Below are 20744 nucleotides of genomic sequence, written 5' to 3'. Positions count from 1 at the left end.
TTAGCAGACAATTATGCTCCTCATTATATGCATGCTCCCCCATCCCGCAGCTAATTAAATCAACAATAACAAGGTTAAACTGTAGTTGGTGGTTGCAGCATGGAGAAGATAAGTGCCATGGGGGAAAACGTGTATGTGGTCTAGGCACACAACTGTTAAATATTATGGTCCAAGTGCCTCTAAGGCGTTTTACTAGTTGTGTGAGAGGCTCTGAACTGTGGATACAGGGTTATCTGTCCAATGTGTTTTTAATCCTCAGGCCATTCACATGGCTACCTTGAATCAATATGTAACCTGAGGTGAAGGAATTTATTAATAATAAAACTGTGAACAAACAGCTGATTGTCATGTGATATTACGAGTGGCATTGCAAAGAATTTTAGAATGCAGTGATATTACAGGAAAACCTCACTAACCCATCCCCTACATGACTGGGAGCATGGTTGGAACACAAAAAAGGCCAGATTATCAGAGGAAGACTTTTATTGATCCAATACATCACAGTACAGTAGAGCACAGCTCTAATGTTCAACTGGAAATACTGTATGAGTGTGTGTGTGTGTGTGTGTGTGTGTGTGTGTGTGTGTGTGTGTGTGTGTGAAAGTTTAACACCTGTCCATACCTTATTAGAGTACTGCGTTAATACACAACTGATTTGGACTTGAAGAGACCAAACAGTGAGGTCATCAGTCTCATCGGATTAGGGAAGGATGGGGAAGGAAGTCAGCCATGCCCTTTCAAAGGAACCACCCCAGCATTTGCCTGGAGTGATTTAGGGAAATCATAGAAAACCTAAATCAGGATGGTTGGATGCGGGACTGAACTGTCGTCCTCTGGTATTGGGGTAGGCCTGTAGCTTTGTTTGATGTGTTGAAGGACTACATCAAATGCATTTTTAGCATCTATGTATGATACTCAAGACACAGGTTCATTGTCTTCATTGTCATCACCATCTTTCTCCTTGTCACTGGTTGTTCAAGTTACAGCATCAATGAATTGGTCATCAGTTGATTCTGCTTCTGTTATGCAGTCAACATCAGTTGTACTCATCACTGGGATCAACATCTGCTTGTAAAGATAGCCTTATATGATGTTTAACTGGTTCCATAATTTAGTTGTACACACTTTAATATGTAAGAAGAACACTGTTACTAATTTATAAAAACATCGAGTTAGAAATATTTCGACTGAATTAGAAATTTCATATTTAAAGTGATGAAACTATCACAGCTGGCATCGGTCAACTCTCAACTGATCCATATCGCAGACGATGAGCCATCCACAAGTCCAGCCCTGACTGCAGCAATGCCCATGTAGGTAAACAAAACACCGGTAATGGTAATCTTTGGACTACGCAGGGAGTTGGATCACCCAATGTCAGATTGGCAAGGTTCTTTGCTGTTATCTGTGACAAAAGTGGCACCTACGATTGAAGCAACTAACTACAGGCGGAAACTGCAGATTACCAACCAGCCACTGGATGGCATTGCTTCATTTCAACAAGACAACCATGGAATGGGCGTGACATTGTGGCCATGTGAGCTCTGGAGTGACCAGTTGTCTGACTCAAGTTTTATAGCAACATAGCACTTCCTGATGCAAATAAAGCACCAAAGTGAAGTTTACCAGCAATACACACCCTGATTCAATAATTGCAGTATTACTAAATATAGTGACAATAAATTATAAACTTTGTCTTCTACTCTGGCACCTGTTAATCAGTTATATAAATGTGGCTGCCTAGTCTATTCTACCTCATTAATGCAATGCTAAATTATGATTAGGCTGTCTGTATTCTAAGACTGTATGTATGTCTGGTGTGCCTCTTAGCACTGTGTATTGGCACTGAAATAAAAGTGTTTCAATTTTTTCCCTTGGTCATTTGTATAATAGAGGGTAGTTATTTATGATTCAGTATTTTAATTATGTCTGTCTGCTCATGTTATATATATGTTAATCCAAACTGTCAGACAACAAAGTCAATGCATTGCAGCAATGGTCAGGAATGTAGATAGTGTCTCATGTGGTGAAAATAATTTAAAATGAAGTAGATAGCAGCAAGGTATCAGGAATTCTGAAACAAGGGGCTGCAGTCTGTCAGTAGACAGAGGAAGTCTATGTGCTGAATTGTCACCTGGCCCAGAATATCTCATTAACATGTCTGAATAGCATAAAACAATAATTGCTTATATATATCATATTTGTCTTTCTTGGTGCCGGAGATCTTACATGGTACCAGAGCTCCTTCATTCCTCCTTGCTCCATGGAGATTACAAATGCTCTTCAGCAGGTAGACTCTGTACCTGTTGAGTAGTGCTTTCGCACCGTATGTGTCCTGATGTTGACAAACTAATTGCGATCATGCATGTCTTTGCTGTGTATTTGACGTATGTGGTATATGCCCTTCCATGAATGGCATGAATCACTACAATATCGTGTGACAAAAAATTATGTTCAGCCATTGAATGCTTGTCTCATTGCTCTCCTTATGCTCATTTTTCAATTTGTTCAGCTTTTGTTTGTCAGCTAGATATTTAGACTTCTCTTCAATCTGTGATGAAGCTCTCTTTCTTTATGTAGCAGTTTTATGACCTGGTCATTAAACAATGGGTGGCCTTTCCCATCCCTTAAGACCTTTCTCGGAACATACTTTTCCTAGGCGTACTGAACAGTGTTTTTGAATTTTTTCCATTTGTGCTCCACATCTTTATCCTCAGCATTGAACATTTGATGGTGGCTTCTCAGATAATCTGCAATTTAATTCACGTCAAAGGATACTCACAACATGCCTCATTAGGAACTAGATTCAGGGATTAAAAAATTCTGTTAGCTACATGGCACGTAGCAGAGTTCATTGTACAGCTGCATGACAAGTCATAATGTACTTAAAACAGTAATCAGTATTTACAGATGAGTGTAAACATTTTCTTTGCACAATATCATTGTAATCAAGTAAATATTAATCCACCAAGTACAGATAACAGCAGCTACTTAGTATAACTGAGAAGGCAGAAGCTTTTTTAAAAGTAGCAGCTTTATTTCTAATGTATTTGATTACACTTAGCTAAATAGCATTAAGCAGTATAGTTTACTTATTATTGGATATACATATACAATTCACAGCAATATTTACAAAATAAAGACAAAAATGCATGGGCTCTGGTCTTAATTGATCTTATAGACTCTATTCATTCCAATGTTAGGGGAGGAATTGGTGATATCCTTCTGGTATCCACTGAAACATCTCTTGGGACATTTCTCTATCATGTGGTCAACGATGAGTTCTGAAGCTACACAGTCTTGCAACGGGGAATCTGAGAGTCGCCATTTGCAGATGATGGGCTTAGTGCTCGCATGTCCACATCGGATTCTGTGCAGCTGACAACAGGTTCTTGTAGGCAGTTGCAAGCCTGGTGTATGTGTAGGGCTTTTGAGGCTTTGCCGATGTATGTTGGTGTTGTTTTTCCACTTCTCATTCCACATATTTTCATTTTTGAATGGTTGGCTCTCACGATTTGTTCAGAATGGTTTCCTTGACTTAAGAGGCATGCTGGGTGCACTGAGCACAATTTACTGTATCTATAGCTTCTGGAAATACTATAAGTTACTAACTTGGTAGAAAGGAGTACCATGAACAACATACCAATATTCCTGTGTCTTGGGATGTGAGCATGTGGGTTGGGGGTGGGGGTTGGGGCAGGGGGCAATCTAGAGTTTCATTCTTTATGTTTTTCTTTAATAGCTCACAAACATCGGTTTCAGGCAGAAATGTATTCCTGTATACATTTAAACTATAATACATTAAATTTCCTACAAAAAAGATCCTATTAATTTTTTTCTATAGAACTAGTAGTTTCCACATCGCATGGGATGTAAAAATTGCAGATTATGAAAAATAATGTGTTAATCACATAAAATTAATATTTATTGTTGGATGAAGTCGGTTAACAACAAATATTAAATACATTTACTACATCTAAGATGCATGCGAGAAGGAAAGTCACTGGCATGTGGTCATATTTGAACTTGTTAAGTGAGCTTGTATGTAAAATATGTTCCTATGAACAGTAGCTGAGATGTTTTTTAGTTTGCAAGTGGGATGTTGTTAGTGGCCTATGTAGTGTTGGTGGGAAAGGGATTGGACTGGTGAACATAGCACCTTGCTCCTGACTATCCCTGACAGTTTATTGTAAAACTGCGAAATCATAATGTAGTAATTTGGTGGTGAATTAATAAATGACCATAAAGTTACTGCACTTCACTCATCATTAATCATGTTGCTGGTAGACTGCATAAATTTCTTCCATTCAGGAGCTGGTGGCTCTTGTCGGTGGGCAGCACCAGGTGGAGCCACTTACCAGACAATCAAAGCATAACTTGAAACGTAGGCGAGAATATGTCTGATGGAATGGAACTGGTCATGTTGAAGCCTATAACAGGAATCTGCTGTAATGCAATGCCTGAGTTATATTGGAATATCTGACGCTTCATAATAACTAGGTGACCTACTTCTATCACAGAGGGAGCTAATTTAAGCCTCTGAGACTCTTCAGATGTTGGGAGGGCTCAGGCTGGGCTAGTCCATTTGATACCCCTGATGCTCTGAAAAAAAATTTATCCATTGACAGCGGTCACAATAAAACTGACATTGTTGAACACATATTGACAGTAAGTTCGCTTGACATAATAGCAAATAAGCACTCAATACATTGAAAATAACTTCACTATATATAAACGAGCTGACAAGAGAATTGGACAGATTGACAGGAAATGCTGGGGAGGGGCAGAGTGTAAACTGTGCAGTGCTCCTGGTGGGGGAAGTTGCCTTTCCTGGGAGGACACTACAACTGCTGTACAGGATGATGAAGAGTCAATCTCCCCTAGAGCAGTGTAGAACAGTGTGCAGCAATTTACACATATCCAATCCATATGTGTTTCTTGTGTTAGTGTTATTAATAATTTGTACTGCATTGTATGTAATATTAACAATGTCTCTGCAAACTAAACACCTCTCACGCGTAGGTGCCTGCTGCAGAAGGATAGGTAACATTTGTGAACACCCTGTAGTTGCTTTGCTTCTTGTCAGGTAATGGGATAGTGAGAGTGAGGAATCACCTGTTTGCTTTTCAGTTTGCACACACATGAAGGAGAATGGTGCACAACAACAAACTGGAAACTACCTCACTCCAACCCCCCTTCACCACTGTTACACCCCGAAAGCACAGGGTTATCCCTTAATACTGCTCTACTGTACTTCGTTGTGGTGCAAACATTTATCGTTTGTTCTTAATTCACTCCATTAAACAATAAACATTTATTTTATACCATTGAAACACTATTTTTAGTGATATGTGATTGTTTCATTGCCTGCAATGCCAAAACGGTTAGCCCTAGAGAAAAAAATGAATAGGACATTTATTGTAATAAATATAATGCAATTAAATTTTGTGGTAGGGAACTTTTTCAGTTTAAGTTGCATTTTCAAGTTACTCAATAAAAACATAAAAGTGGACCTCTAAACAACCCCTATGCTCATATCCCGCTGCTCAGGATTTTCAGTATGTTATTCATGGCACTCTGACCTACCTCCAGGCAAAAATTTGTGACTACACGTATTTTTTTCCCATAATTTTCCTTCACTGACTGGACTGAAGCCAGGATCTGTTTAATACAAATGTTAAGAGTTGTAAGGAATGTATATACCTGGACTCAAAATAAACATTTAGAGTTATGCAGAATTTTCACCCCGGAGTCCAAATATTTCAATAAACTGTAGGAGTGACCAAAGAGATAATCTTCTATGAGGGTGGTTTGAAAAGTTCTCAGAATCACCATGAGAAGTCCGTGCTAGCACAACGAGTTGTTCAAGTGATATTCATGGGACTGTTGCCTGTAAACATGTGCCACATCAGTGCTCTTGGAAGAGAGCTGTGGCGGTGATATGGCTCTGTTGTTGTTCCCACATAGTGATTTGTGAAGATGGAAAAAATAGAGATTTAAGCAGTGATTAAGTACTTCGTAAAGAAAGATATGAATGCAAAGGACATTCATGCCGATTTCCCCCCACTGGGGGACTCTGCTCCTTCATATTCAACTGTTTCCAAGTGGATAAATGAATTTAGATTTGGTCAGGAGAGCTTAGATGATGATCTGTGCAGTGGTCGGCCAAGATGTGTCACTGCTCCAGAAATCAATGCAAAACTGCACAAAATGGTCATGGAGGATCACTGATTGAAAGTGCATAAAACTGTTCACGCTTTCCAGATGTCTTCTGAAATGGTATATCACATTGTAATTGAAGAATTAGAAATTCAATAATTATCTGCAAGGTGGGCACCACGACTCTTGACACACGATCAAAAACGCATGCTGTCGCCATGACAGAATTACACAAACTAAGGTATGAATTGTTGCCACACCCACCTTATTCACCTGATATGGCTCTGTCAGATTTCCATCTCTTCTCAAAACCCAAAATTTTTCTTCGTGGATGAAGATTCACTTCAAACGACTTACTGATACCCAGAGTTGACAACTATTTTGCAGGCCTGGAGGAAACTCATTTTCGAGATGGGATCAAGGCACTGGAACATCGTTGGACCAAATGCATTAATCTACAAGGAGTTTCAGTGGTGTAAGTACTTTTTTCTTTTCCATTCTGAGAACTTTTCAAACCAACCTCATAGTTTGTTTTTGAATGTTTGGTGTATATCAATTTTCTGCCTTGTATTTACCAGCAACCTGTTATACACTTTTGCTTCAGAGAGTAAAACTCCATTCTGAACCTTACACAGGAATTGCCTGACTACCGGTATGTGAAAATTATTTTTACTTCCAGTAATGTGATTGTGAATTGCAGAGTTCATCCTAAATTAACTCTTGTTATTAATCACAAATACAATTAAAGATATGCAGTGAATGTAAAGTGGCTTCTGCAGCATGTTTGGTTATCAAAATTACACACTATTTTTAATAAATTCATCTGCAGTTTTTTGACCTCAGCGTCTCTGACCTAGAAGATTATGCCATTGGACAGTACTGAACGAAAGTATGCAAAGTATGCTAACTATTCAATCTGCAGGTCAACACAAAGAGATAGATTTGCAAGTGTAATGCAGGCAGAACTGAGCTCTTACATTTATTAATCTATGTCCTGGTGCTACTTCAGTTTGTTATCCATCTGGATGCCGATAAATATCACATACAGAGGCCCATCCACTGTTTACTCATTGATCTTTTCTTCTGGTACTTGTGGGTCAGTTTGATTTGTTTGGCATTACATAATACCAAGTTTTTGTAAGATTAAGGTTTGGCTGAGAACCAGCTGTAAGTGTGTACAATTTTTGCCCTTTAAATTAATGTTTATTGTTATTTGAAGTGGCTTAAGAACATATGTTAAACACATGTACCATGTCTGAGATCAGACTTCAGAACCAAATTAATGGATCTTTATCCAAGTCAGATTTGGTATGTATGTGTTGTGTCATCACCAAACATCATGATTTTTGCTAAATCATCTATCTAGATTAAGAACAGGAACAGCCAAGCATTGAAAGTTGCAGCACATCTTGTTTAATGTTAATTTTGTTGCGTCATATTATACAGTAATCCTTGTTTTTTTATTATTAAGACATCTCTCTATTCATAGAAGGAGAAGGCCTGATTTACACAATAAAAGACCTTCAAAAGGTGATGAAAGATGCTATTAGGTTTTAGAAATTTAAAATGTTGATTGTGGTATGTATTTAACAAAACAGAGGGGTAACTGGTGAAACAAACCAAAAAGTTCCACATATTCACAATTGAAGATTATATAGATATACATGATAGGGGTAAATATTTAATAAAAGTACCTACACAAACAGAAAAAAGTACTGAAGGACCAGAAAGAGCAAAATGTGCAGCTATTAAAGGGAAAGCAAGAGTTTCAAGCAAACATTAACAAGAGAGTAACAGAATATGCTGAATTAAACAAAATTATTTGGAGCGTCTTTGAGAGGATGTGAGATCTGTGCCAATATTCGTTCACAAGCATGATTTTTGCCTACAATCATAAGAAGAGGCAGTCATTTCTTCCATCCTGCAATACATCTTAAAATATACATGTGCTAATAATCAAGATTTTGTAGATGGCCTGTATGATTGGCAACTGCAGAAAATTAGATGGAAATTAATAATGTCAGTGTAATTTAATAGTGACATGTGTGTGTGTAGTAACCGAACAATCGACTTTTTGTTAAACACCAAGTTTTCTGCAAAATACAGTTTATAGATATAGTAATAGTATTGGTACTTTGCATTGTATTTTTGTTACAATGCGAGGAATACTGTTCATGGCACCATTTTAGTTACAACAAGAATTCATACATTAATTCCAGTACTACAAGTAGTAATTATCTCTCATTATGTAAATTTCATGCCGATTCATACTCTTTGCGTTAGCTGTTGGGCTGCCTCCCAGCAAGGTTATTCCAACATCGACCAATAGACCTAACACAAAAGAACTTTGATAAAAGAAAAAAAGGAGAGAAGTTTTGGGAACACCTTTGATGTGCAGCAACATATACACTGCATATTTTCATATTACAAAAGTATAAATTCTAATTCCATCAAATGCAGCACGTTAGTTTCCAGAGCACTGAAATCAAGATTGTGATGTCCTTTTGCAATCTGATCATATTTCGTGTGACATGACCTCGCCAGCCGATGACATCAGATATTCAGAGAATAGGACATGTGTTGTTGTCAGCCAATAACAAGATCAGTGTTAAGTAGCACGAACATACAAAGACGAAAAGTTAATGATTTACATTAATATACATAGTGTAGATACAAGAAAAGCTAAGCTTTCACATATGATATTGGTCTTGAAGATTAATAAGCTACAAGAGAAACTTACTTTTCACATGTGATATTGGTCTTTTTGTGTATGTGTTACTCTTTAAGATACATCATACAAATGTGCCAGTAAATTTAAAATAATGACATAAATGTCTGGTCTTCTGGACTAAAAATTCTTCTAAGTAGCTGGTCCTCAAAGTGTTAAGTTTTAAATGAGCGTCAAACGCTCTGTGATTTCAGAAATTCATCCCACACTCTCGCAAGTAACGTAATTCATCTCATATAAAAGGAAATTTAGTAATGCTTTTCAAATCACCATTTGCAATACTTTCCTGAGACTGTTAGAAATAGGTTCGTTTTAGCAGTTGCCAGAGAGCACCAGAAAACGGGCATTATTGTGTATGCGTAGCTCTGGTGATGTAGGAAGCTCACATGTTCCGAGGTATAAAGCATTAAGACATCTCACATTAAGCTATTAAAGAAACGGGACATCAGAGCATACTCCAAGAGCATGGGAATTTCGTAAACCATACTGAAATGCATAAGTCCGCTTGAAGTGCAAACTGGTTTGTCCAGATTCAGAATGAAGTAAGCCCCACCTGATATTAAGTTTTTCATTGTGGTTTTTGGGATGTAAATTTTCTTGGAGTACCAGTACTGTACTATTTCATGTTTGGTTCTTTATTATGGCATAATGCCAGAAGATGAAAATGTGCACTTGAAATTCAGCAAACAATTGGAACTAGCCGATACTGTGGAATGAAACACTTCATTTCAAATTAATTTATTGCCTCAGCGGAAAAGATTAATAAAGCAAAATTTCTTTACCAAACCAACAAAAATAACTTCATTGTTCTGCAAGGTGATTAATGCTTGACTGCCAAAAACATGGAAATAAAATAAAATCAGAAAACTGAAACTAATAATATATTTTTGCCTTTTGTAATTATGTGAATCTGTTTTAATTCATTTGATAGCTCCCAGCCATAGAAATCCACTTTGTTTTCATTTGACATGGGAGCTGTAAATGAAGCGGAAACAGCAAAATCACTTAACATAAACACGGGTCACATGGACACTACCACCGTCCCCACTACAACTCAGACAACTCTGCGCATGTGTGGATCTGGCAGGTAGTGCATGCCAGAACAATTTTTCTCATCAACATCTGGCTGCTTACTGCTGCCAATACAGCTAACAGCCACATTTCAAGCAGACAGAAGTGGAAGAAGGTACTGCTCATATGAGTGTCAGCAGCCCATGCGCATGAGCCCGCTGGCAACTAATCAAACAAACCAACTGTAAACAATTCTGACGTCATGCTCATAGAAAGCTGTTTATTGTTAAGAAGCATTGCATAGTCTTCACCCTAAAACCTTTGACATATTTTTGCTGTTTGCAGAGGCTTGTGTGTGCACGGCATTTTGTTGTTGTAAATGGCGCATTTCCTTTGCAACTGAACTTTTATTTATTTTATTTTTTCATTTATGTTTTATTGCTGCAGTATTATTCTCCAGTAGCCGGATACAGTAACATTCTTTGTTAGAATATCAGTTATTACCAGTCAAAATTACAGAAGTTTAACTGAAAACTAAAACAATCAAAAATTCCCGTAGTTCCAAAAACTTCCCGGGTTTTTCCTGGATGAAAAAATTAATGGGTTTTTCCTGGATTTCCCAGTTGTTCCGGGACGTATACACCCTTTTAGTACTTCCGTATCTGAGTTCTTTGCATACTGATTCTTCCTGACTAGCTTCTTAAACTTCAGCTTACTCTTCATCACTGCTACATTGTGATCAGGGTCTATATCTGCTCCTTGGTACACCTGGACCTGATTTTGGAATCTATGTCTGACCATGATTTAATCTAACTAAATCTTCCCATATCACCTGGCCTTTTCCAAGTATGCCTCCTCCTATTGTCCTTCTTGAACAGAGTATTCGCTGTTACTAGATGAAATTTATTACAGAACTCAATTAGTCTTTCTCCTGTCTCAGTCCTTGTCCCAAGGCCATATTTTCCTGTAAACTTTCCTTCTACTTCTTCCCCTAAAATTGGATTCCAGTCCCCTATGACTATTAGACTTTCATCACCGTTTACGTACAGTATTACCCTTTCAATATCCTCATATACTTTCTCTCTTTCTTCATCTTCAACTTGCAATGTCGGCATATATACCTGAACTATCTTTGTCGATGTTGGTTTGCTGTACATTCTGATAAGGACAACCCTATCACTGAACTGTTCACAGTAACACATTCTCTACCCTACTTTCCTATTAGTTACCAACACAGTAAATAAGAAAATTGTTCAAAAAGCACAGAATATGTAAAAAACTGAATTATATTTTTTTTTTAGCAATGTGTAGTTCAGATCCAATACTTCAGTTATAGTATGCGAATTTTCATGATCTCTCCACATGGTAACTTTTTATAAGTACCTCTGTGCAACCATAAGTTGGATAAGAGACTACACTGATAAAAATGTCCACTTGTAACTGGATATTTCTATCAACCACCACACACCCCCCGATGTAAGTGAAAATTTTGAAGAAAACCTCAGTTCTTTGGTATGAATGTTTCCCAATTATCCTGGAAGAGACTTCAATCATCTAATATTCAATTGAGAAAATTACAGTTTTGTAAGTGGTCAGTGTGGCAAGGCGTCCTGTGAAACATTACTAAGTGCCTTCTCTGATATCCAACTAGGAAAGATGGAGATACATTACACCTAATGGTAACAAAAAGATGTGAACTCTTTGAGGATATCCATACTGAAACAGGTACCAGTGACCATGACATAGTTGTGGCAATAATGATTTCTAAAGTGCAAAGAGCAGAAAAAAGTACAAAGATTTACATATACAGTAAAGTAGGTAAAGGCATTTTTTTTTCATTTGAATCATAATATGATGTAAATCCCTTGAACAAAAAGCTGTGCTCGTCGATTAGAAAAAGCACATATCACATCCATCTACAACTAGGATAACAGGAAAAGGTCCACAACACTCCCATCAAATCTCATTGATGTCCATCTGTTGTAGAATCCTAGACTGTATTTTGAGCTCAATCAGAACGTGGTACTTTGATTAGAACGTTCTCCTCCATTCAATCAGCATGGATTCTAAAAACATCGATCATGCAACCAACTTGTGCTTTTCTCACCCCAAAACCATGCATCAAGAAAATCAGGTAGATGCAGTAGTTCTTGATTTTTGAAACGCATCTGACTTGGTAATACATTTATTAACAAAACTATGATCAGACAAAAAAAAGTATCTGTGACTGGATTGAGGATTTCTTGGTAGGCAGGACATGGCATGTTATCTTGGAGAGTGTGATAAAAAAAGTAAAGTATCTTCAGATGTGCTCCACGAAGTTTGTTGGGAACCTTGTTGTACATACTGTACTTCTTGAGCTGACAGATGATATTAATAGTAACCTCACATTCTAGTAGATTGATGTAATTATGTGTAATGAACTACTATCTAAAAAAAGCTACACAAGTATCTAGGTAGATTTTAATAAGCTTTCAAAGTGGTGCAAAGACTGGCAACTTGCTTCACATGTTCACTAACATAAAATTGTGCATTTCAAAAAATGCAGAATAGTAGTAGCCTATGGCTACAACAGCAGTGACTCATAATTTGGATCAATCAATGCACACAAAAACTTGGATGAACGATTTCTAGGGATATGAAATAGAATGATCACATGGGTTCAGTCGTAGGTAAATCAGGTGGTAGATGTCAGTTCATGGGCATGATACTCAGAAAATGTGGTCAGTTTACAAAGGAGACTGCTATAAAACACTTGTGTATCCCATCTGAGATTGTGGTAAGTGTGTGGGACCCATACCATAGAGGACTAACAGAGGATATTGAATGTATATGAACAAGGGAGACATGAATGATCACAAGTTTCTATGGCTCATAGGAGTGTGTCATGGAAATGTTAAAAAACATAAATTAGCAGACTCTTGAAAATACATACAACCAAGAAGCAATATTAAGTGAAGATTCTAAAGCAGTGATCTTCAAATCTTTTTGCTCAAGAGCCAAAACTGACACTGTGGGGTGGCACCTCAAACTGCTTAAGTACTGACCATGTAATTAAATGGCAACATACATGAATTACCACATTATGCGCCCCCTATAGAATGGTTAGAGTAAGGGTAAAATAAGTTGTCCAACTGCCTCAAAGAACTGTCTGTTAAAAGTCAGTAAAATTCAGAGCCTGTTGTGTTGATTGTGGTCTGTTTCCGATTGCTGTAAACTTCAGCGTCATGATATTACAGTTGCATGCTGAAGTGCTGTTGATTTTATTGTATATATGAATAACTTTGATAAACAACAGTATTTGTACTTGTATTTAAATGCTGTATTGAATATAAATATGTCTGCTTGTGTCTGTGTATGTGCGGATGGATGTGTGTGTGTGTGTGTGTGTGTGTGTGTGTGTGTGTGTGTGTGTGTGTGTGTGTACACCTGTCCTTTTTTTCCCCTAAGGGAAGTCTTTCCGCTCCCGGGATTGGAATGACTCCTTACCCTCTCCCTTAAAACCGACATCCTTTCGTCTTTCCCTCTCCTTCCTGAAGAAGCAACCATCGGTTGCGAAAGCTAGTAATTCTGTGTGTGTGTTTGTGTGTTTTGTTCATGTGCCTGTCTGCCGGCGCTTTCCCGCTTGGTAAGTCTTGGAATCTTTGTTTTTAATATATTTTTCCCATGTGGAAGTTTCTTTCTATTTTATTTACACCATTACAAAAGTTTTATTTACGATTTAAATGCCAGTTTTCTTCTACTCACTGCACTGTATTACAACAGCTTTAATTAATTTAATGTTCTTTGCTGCAAATAAGTACCTTGTTTGAAGAAAACCATCCCCGTATTGCGCACTCACAAATCCGTGTTATCTTAATGTCCAAATTTATACTACAGCAGCTGATCAGTACAAATCAATTGTCAATACTGTAAAATGTTCCACCTGTAACACCCTCTAACTCCGCAGTGGTCACACTCCTTACCCGACTGCATCTAAGGTAGGCTGCTAACTTTACTTTGCTTACAGCCGAATTCACCAATATCATTTAAAATCAAGCACACCTTAAAATATTACTATCTCTGGAAATATTTTTGTTTGTTACTGAGCACAAAAACTACACTCTTAAGAAGTTCTTAAGATTAGTTGATTTTTCTGGATTTGGTTGTTACTTGCTAGATGCATATTATTATAAAATACGGCTAAGAACTACACAGCGCATGAATACTTCATTCGGACTGCACACAGCCTGAAGGCCACAGTCTGGAAACTACTGCTCTAGAGATATTCTTCAGCTCCTCATGTATTGCTCCTGCAATGACTATGAAGACAAAATTAGACTAATAACAGCATGACATAGACATTTAAGCAGACATTCTCTCTGTGCTCCTCACATGGCTGGAATGGGAAGAAACACTACTATGTGGTATCATGCTAAGGTATGCCATCCATGTCACAGATGTTTGCAGAGTATATATCTACATGTATATGTAGATACCAAAATAAGATACAGAAAAATTAAGGATGACAATGTACTAATTAGAGACTAAATATCAGTCTCTGCTTAACATTTGATACTACAGAATATTCTGTGTACATATTACTCTATTGCTAACCTTGTATATATTACTGATCATAGATGACACATGTTTGAAGCAAGCCATGAATGCTTCAAAACGTCTTCTCTTAATATTTTCAAATTTATTTCTCAAATTGTTTGTCTTGGCAGTCTCTCTCTTCAGTTTGGAATTGACTTCTTTCATTTTATTCTCCCACGTGTTCATTCTTTCTGTAACCTGATAAAAGCAGAAAAAGACAGTAATTAAAGTTATATAGTGATACATGATAATCATGTTGAACTGAATGATATATTCTTTTTTGTCATGGCCTGACACAAACTAGGCAGATTAATGCTACAAACCATCCAGTTATGTGGAAACCAAGAGTGATACTAAGTTGATGCCTGAAATCATTGCAGTGAGCTAGTGTTATGACTACATGTAATTTGAACTTAAATCAGTATGCAGGAGGGAAGTCACAATTGTAAACAATAACAGAGAGAATCAGAATTCCAAAATTAAAGTCCAGGCTCAAAAGTGAGGTAGAACCAGAATTTGTGTACTAAGGTTTCAATAGCCACATATGAACTGCCAGTCTATCTCTCTGGCCTGATACTTATTTCACTCAGTGAGCCACTGATGACCACCATTTGATATGTTAACCATAACCTCTGGTGACACAGATATCACTGGAGGAACTACCTGCTGGACTGGTGCTCATCAGTGCTCTCCAAGTCTATACCCGTATCGCTTCAGTGGTGAGTTGTTAGATTCCACCCCATGCCCATAAGGACGGTAGCACCTGAGGTGAAATCAGGCTTGTGATGTGAGGTCACGAGAAGTACGCAATTCTGCCAAATGCTCAATGCCACCATTCAGTGTATGGCTGCAAATGTCAGCCCTTACAGTACTAGGGCATGTATGTGAGGACTGGACTTACTGGCTTAGACACAAAAGATTGAAAAGATACATGTGCCTGTGCACTATCTCAGCTGGGGTATGGCCATTTATGGGAGTGGACCAAGATAGAGGGACACAGCATGTCAGGATTTCTTCTTCAAAGGTGTTATCATTGTCATTTTGGCCTTATGCATTCTGACCAGTTAATCTGGTTCTGAGTTAGATGCACTACAAAATGGATCAGTGGTCAGATCTGCTACATTGCTCCTTTGATAAAAGGTACAGATCTAAAACACTGTGAATTGTAGATGGTTGTGGAATATAATGGTGTGTGGCACTCCACCTATTGCAGAAGAAGTGACTAGTTTTCAGACTGCAAATGATGATGCTGTTGATGACATCTAGGCAAGATACAGTAATTAATAAAGATTTAGTCAATCAGTAGCTCTTAGCAGTTCTGAAATAAGACTTTATTTCAAATATCTATGAACTGTGAAGCACAACCAGCTCAAAATATAGCATAGAGCCCCCTGAATGGCCCTGCAAAGGTGATATCCATGCACTCCAATAGCTTATTGGGAGTAGACCATGGGAGACAACATCATGCCAAATCCAAATGATTTTGTGCCCACATTTGGCAGGCCTGGACCACACATTCAGCCACTGCACGACACCTTGCCAATGCTTTCATCCTCTACATCCTCCAGTGTACCTCATAAACTAGCTTCAGGACTTGAGGCCGAATCATACTTGGGATTACCACTTTTCTGTAGTCAGCATCAGTATCCCTGATTAACATTGATTTTGCGGCACATCAAAAAATAGATCCAGTTCGCAGGTTCTGATGATCTGGGCAGGTAGTACACCCAGTTGAAATGAGTGTACTTAACCATTTCGTGGCATGTAGAATCCTGAGTTGTGAGTTTATGGACACCTTCTGAGCCCTCGCGCTGAGTTTGTCGAGTTGTTTTCACCAACCTGGTAGCTATCTACCTGTTGTTTATTGGAACCATCTGCGGATGGAACACAGCATTGGCACTGGCATGTGGAAGTTTAGGTTGCTAGTGAATTTTATTATGGTAATCATTAAACAGCATCATCTTATTGGCAAATTCACTCAGGGCCTTGTGGCCAGTAACCAGATGGAACTTTGCATTACATGAGAAAGCATGACATTTTTTGATACAGCCTCTTTTGCTACTTGGCTTTAATCCACTCATGACATATTCGTGTTTCAGGCATATATGCAGTCAGTGGTTTTGTGCTATTAGTGACTTAAGTGACAGAACAGTGTTGATTCTGAACTGCAAAACACCTGTTGACAGTACTACTCTGTCTTCCTGTGTAAATGTGGTCAGTTTGGGAACAGACATCAAACACTTTTTAGCTTCACAAGCACTGCCTGACAATAGTGAATTACAGAATTTTAAGATGACGGAGGGGGTATAATATCTGCACAGCATTCAGAATAAATTTGCCAGAGAAATTTATATTGGCCAAGAAGAAGTGGAGTTTCATCAAATCTTTAGGTGCAGGAAGAGTAGTATTTGCTTCAACATCAGCTGACATGGGCCAGAGGACACCTTTGTGTAGTAAGTGGCCAAGGTACTCAACACTCAGTTGGAAAGAGCAACACCTACTTTAAGTCTGAATTTTTACTATCGGCTGGATCTAGTGACTACATCATCCACGCAGTTCGCAGCTGCTCCACATATTTTTGAAATACTGTGGGATTACTCTCAACACCATACATCGATGCAGCCCGAAAGACATCTGATTACCATAAAACATTTGATTTTGCATCTAATGGTAACTGCAGGTAATTGTTAACTAAATCTATCTCGGAACAGACCTGGTCCCCTGATAACTTAGTAGTCACTGTAGTGAAACATGTGTTATTTGTGAGAATGATCCGTGTTCCACTGAAGATGCTCATGCAGGCGAAAGATGGTCCTGTCTTATAAACAATTTATGTAGTGTGAAAAATATAATGTGTGTGCCTCAATCTGTGCAGATTGTGCGTTTGCAGTGAGATAACACAGCAGGGGCAAGGCACGGCATGGTATGGCAATACTCTCTGGACATGGGTATTTATTCTTTGATGACACCCCATGAAGATGTCATGCACACATCAGAGGAAATGGAAATACTGCAAGGTGAAAGTTCAAGACAAGGAAAGTCTCTAGAACATTGAATTTTTAGCTTGAGTTTGGTATGGTCAGATGTATTGCATGATGTATCTGAAGTTATGAGTCACTAATAACTGGATCTGTCTTCACAATTAAAGTACACAGTGGAAGCAATAAAGAAGATTATCATTGAAGACATGCTCATAATTTAGTAGCTGGAAATAGTGAGACACACACGTACAGCATCACTCTGCCTGGAGATGAAGTCAAGAAGAATAAGTCTACGCATGATACAATGCACCAGCTTCACATGTGCAGTCAATGGTAGCATTTCGTTCACTGTTCAACACACCACATCAGCTGTGATTTTTGTCAGTTTCGCTTTTGTGTGTGTGTGTGTGTGTGTGTGTGTGTGTGTGTGTGTGTGTGTGTGTGTGGAAGAACTAACAAAATAGGTTACACACGTATGCAAGTGAAGAAACTCAGTGAACACCTTGTTTAAATAATTAGTTTGGCATTTAATTAATACTGCATGCCAGTATGGAGACACCAGAATGGTTTTGGTCATCCATGCAAGCACATTAAGAAGCTCACAGGAAGTCCTTAAAGCCAAAGTGAAAGGTATCATTAAGGCTGAAGAAGATGCTACTCTTAAGAAGGTAGAGAAAAGTTGCAACCAAGTCAGAAGCTACCATTACCAAGCTGGTGGCAATTAAATTGCAGGCAGAAGCATTTGAAGAGGAGTTGATATCTACAGTTAATGTACAGGGTAATAAAATTACAGTTATGGATCAAGAATCAAATGATTTTCCATGAAAAGTCAAATAGACATTATGGCGGCAGAGTGTGATTTAGTGAGGAACGAAGTACACGATCATTTGAAAGAAGTTCATGATAAAGTACAAACTTTAGAAAACTAAATCTCAGATATATAGGAGCAGGCTGAAATACAATAGGGCAGGGAAAATTATTGACTGAAATTTTGAGTCTACAAGCAACCTTGACTAGTTTGGAGGAGAGATTACAAAAGCTTTCCCCATAAAACATACAGGATATGACTGAATCGACTTGTATTAAAGCCAATTCTTTGGGAGCTACTGTAAATAATAGGAAGGAAATGCTGAAATTTATAGGAGAGTCATTATCAAAATCCTCTGCATAGACCCCTCCAAAAAAGGAAGAAGAGACAGCAGTAATAGACAATAAGAAAAGTAAGTTACATGGGTCAGCCCAGTGCAGACTAAATAAGAATAACAAAGTGTCAGATGTGCCTATATTTAGCACAGATGCCCTAGTTTTAGTAAAAGATGTCCATCATAGTTCCAACTTAAAGAAACAGACATGTAAGTTCTTTACTGGTATTGTGGACCTTTGAAGGTGGTAGGAACACCTCACCCTAAAGCTCTGTTCCTGGTTGGTCGAGATACAGGCCATCCAAGTAACAGAGTTATCCCTCTGAACAACAACGGAAATAAGCTTCTCATGAGTCGCACATAACAAGGCAAAGGACTCCTACAGAAGGGGCAATGTAAGTGATCCACAGAACAACTGATGTAAGCTGTACAAACTATAAGAACATAGCGACAGTGAGTCAGTGCTGCTCCATGTGCGAACAGGCACAAGTTGCTGGTACACAGTGTGGGTGCACAATTTCTACAGGTAGCCTCTAGTGGCTGGGCCGCAATGACACAGTTGGTGGGTGATTTAAGCAGTGACACTACACTCAGTGCACTCACACTCACACTCACACACACACTAGTAGCAGGGTACAACACTATACAATGCTGATATGATTAAGAAATATATATCCCCAGGAGAGTTTGCAAGCTTTACAAATCCAGGTAAAAAACGCCTGATAGTTCAAGTTAATAGCTTTGGTATTTTTTCTTTCGTTTCCTCCAAAGCCATTTCTTCTCCCTACACTATTCTATATTCTGTACCTCTTACTATTCTATCTTATTTAATACCTACATTTTATCCTTGTTTGTAAAAGCCAGAATATAGCACTCCAAGTTCATATTCAGATAACTGGAACTATCATTTTTTTTAAAATTATTAATAATGTGTAGTATGTTTCTAACAGAAAAAGATACATACATATGACATCTAGGTATACTGTTAGGTATAACTGCAATTTTATATTTTTGTAAGAGGAAGATACAAAATGGTAGGATTTCTATTAGTTTTACAATGGAGATTCTTTATAGGTAATTGATGGAGATGAAAATAGAGAGACACTTCTAATGGTGATTTCAGATGATTTAATGTTGTTCCTTTTCCTTTCTGTTCATGTGGTGTTGTTCTTTCTGTCCACGCTTCCAACAGATATTTGCTAATGTCAATTTACTGTGTCTGCAAGAACAAAGTTGTAACAAGTCTGATCTGTTGAGAATGCCTAACACCTCTCCCACCAGCATCACAACAAAGAACTTTAACAGAAGTGGGAATTCCTTGGGGTGGACAGTGGTAAGGGATTCTGTCTTTCAGGCCTACCTACTTTCTTTGTTTAACCTTAACAAATCTATAATTTACTTTCCTTTCTTCCTTCTCCACCCTCCATCCATATTCATAAGTTTAAGTCGGTAAAATCCTTCACTTTTCCACATGTTTCTGTCACAACCTGTCGTCACAGGATGGCCAAGGGGAGTAACAAACGTGTGATGATATGAACTGGACAAGTTTAGGTAATTTTCGTGCCATACACGTATTATGTATGACATCAGTTTGCTGCATATTAGGCATGTCGCACCTTGTGGGGGAGATAACAGAGGAAAGCCTGTGTGTGCAGAACAATGGTCTGAAATATGGTGCGCTAACATGAGCGTAACAAGTAGAATATACAAGTGCCATCTAGTGAGAAATTGATTAATTGACAGCACATACGTGCAACAAATAAAACTAGATAATTTTAGTAGTGTACACAAAACTGAGGCTGTATTTAGGTAACATACTGTTCAATCAGTGTCAGAAGACATAAGTGATATTTAATTATAAGTGACAATGGAGAAAAGAAAACTGAGTTACGTATATCAACTACCCTAGCAGGTTTTGTCATCAACGTAAAATCTCTGCTTCCTCAAAAGGTGAATATGGCAATTTCAGTCCCTGCTTAGAATGCCTTGTGGACTTTTAATGATAAAGTGAGCCGTATGTGTTGGAAGAATTTTAAGTACAAACATAATAGTGGGCCTAATGATCTAGGAGACGTCCAATACCCAGTAGCGGAGCATGCCCTCCAGCATAATTCTAGGGACCTAGGAACCTGCTACACCGTATGT

The 20744-nt window shown here is 38.1% G+C and overlaps 1 protein-coding gene across 1 annotated transcript in view; it reads right to left on the bottom strand.

Annotated features, from left to right (window-relative positions):
* LOC126266966 (structural maintenance of chromosomes protein 1A-like) overlaps positions 1-20744 on the bottom strand; it is a 346151-nt gene that overhangs the window by 36350 nt on the left and 289057 nt on the right. The window contains exon 21 of the mRNA XM_049971693.1: positions 14495-14674. Within this exon, the coding sequence (XP_049827650.1) occupies positions 14495-14674 (180 nt within the window). The remainder of the gene's footprint in view (positions 1-14494; positions 14675-20744) is intronic.

Source organism: Schistocerca gregaria, chromosome 4 (genome assembly GCF_023897955.1).
Source record: "Schistocerca gregaria isolate iqSchGreg1 chromosome 4, iqSchGreg1.2, whole genome shotgun sequence".
Taxonomy (NCBI): Eukaryota; Metazoa; Arthropoda; class Insecta; order Orthoptera; family Acrididae; genus Schistocerca; species Schistocerca gregaria.
This window is presented reverse-complemented; position numbering and strand designations above follow the sequence as displayed.